The sequence below is a fragment of the Aplysia californica genome, unplaced genomic scaffold, assembly GCF_000002075.1.
Source record: "Aplysia californica isolate F4 #8 unplaced genomic scaffold, AplCal3.0 scaffold00373, whole genome shotgun sequence".
In the NCBI taxonomy this organism is placed as follows: domain Eukaryota; kingdom Metazoa; phylum Mollusca; class Gastropoda; order Aplysiida; family Aplysiidae; genus Aplysia; species Aplysia californica.
Genome location: NW_004797643.1, coordinates 269,374 through 270,506, shown reverse-complemented (window position 1 = coordinate 270,506; position 1,133 = coordinate 269,374). Strand labels below are relative to the sequence as shown.

General features: G+C 44.0%; 1 protein-coding gene across 1 annotated transcript in view; it reads left to right on the top strand.

Annotated features, from left to right (window-relative positions):
• LOC101856199 (adipocyte plasma membrane-associated protein) overlaps positions 1 to 1,133 on the top strand; it is a 10,928-nt gene that overhangs the window by 7,682 nt on the left and 2,113 nt on the right. The window contains exon 5 of the mRNA XM_013085425.2: positions 109 to 212. Within this exon, the coding sequence (XP_012940879.2) occupies positions 109 to 212 (104 nt within the window). The remainder of the gene's footprint in view (positions 1 to 108; positions 213 to 1,133) is intronic.

Sequence of the window (1,133 nt, the reverse complement as noted above, 5' to 3'; positions counted from 1 at the left end):
ACACACACACACACACACACACACACACACACACACACACACGCACTCACACACACACTCACACACACACCTTCATCACCCCACTGTCCAATGTCCACAGACTCATAGGATTTGACCCGGGCAATCGTCAGGTCAAGGAAATTCTGGTAGGTCTGGCCTATCCTTCTGGCCTTGAACTGACCACTGATGGTCAAGCGCTGCTGGTCTCAGAGGCAAATAGGGCCAGGATTTTACGGTGAGTGCCAACTAACTGATCAATCAAGTCCATGTCACCTAATTTCTCAATGGGTGGGGTTGGGGGGGGGGTGCAAAAACTGCTTTCAAAAAAAGTTTTAAAGAATGTACATTGACATACTAAGTGGTATGATTTACTCTGTACTTCCCAATACATCTCTTTCCTCCTCCTTCTCTTTGTGTGACACTCTCCAGTGACACTTCCAATCTTCGGCACTTATAACCTATTTGTGATTAAATTTCTCATAAAGCTCTTACTAAAATTAACTAAAAGAATACTCAGTCACCGGATTGTATACATGTGTATGAGGGATATGAAGTGTTTACTTGGTGGCCTTTTGAGTCTTGGCAGTTCATCTTAAAGCAGAATGCATGGTATAGTTTTGCCTGGGCAGTAGCCATCGTGGGAGTAGATGGCCCAAGTAATACTTCCTTCCCTTCTAATATTGACTTCCTTGATATGCCCCCAAAAAAGACACACCATCAATACGTTTGGAATCAAGGAAGGTGTAAGGGTGCGTATGACTATTTTTTTTTCACGTATGAGACCGTTTTTCCCACTTAGTAGGGCCCTTGCTTCAGGTTAGGAAGCCAAATTCCTATTTCAAAGGTACTCTACGTGAGTTTCCTTTTTTTCTAGAATATTTTCAGTTTCAGTTTTACCTGGAAGTTTGAATTTTGCCCGGGTGGCGCCGAAACCTACTCTTATCCATTTCATAACCAGTAAGAAGTCTTAAACGTGCGCAACTTGCATACTGGACCGTCAAATTTTTTCAGCCCTTATGGAGAAGGCTATGTGTTCGATCTTACCTACCCTAAGATCTGGGGTGTGGCTGAAAGCAGTACGAAAAAGTAGCAGTAGAAAGAGCCAGGAGGCCAGACGATGGGGGGAGGGGAGG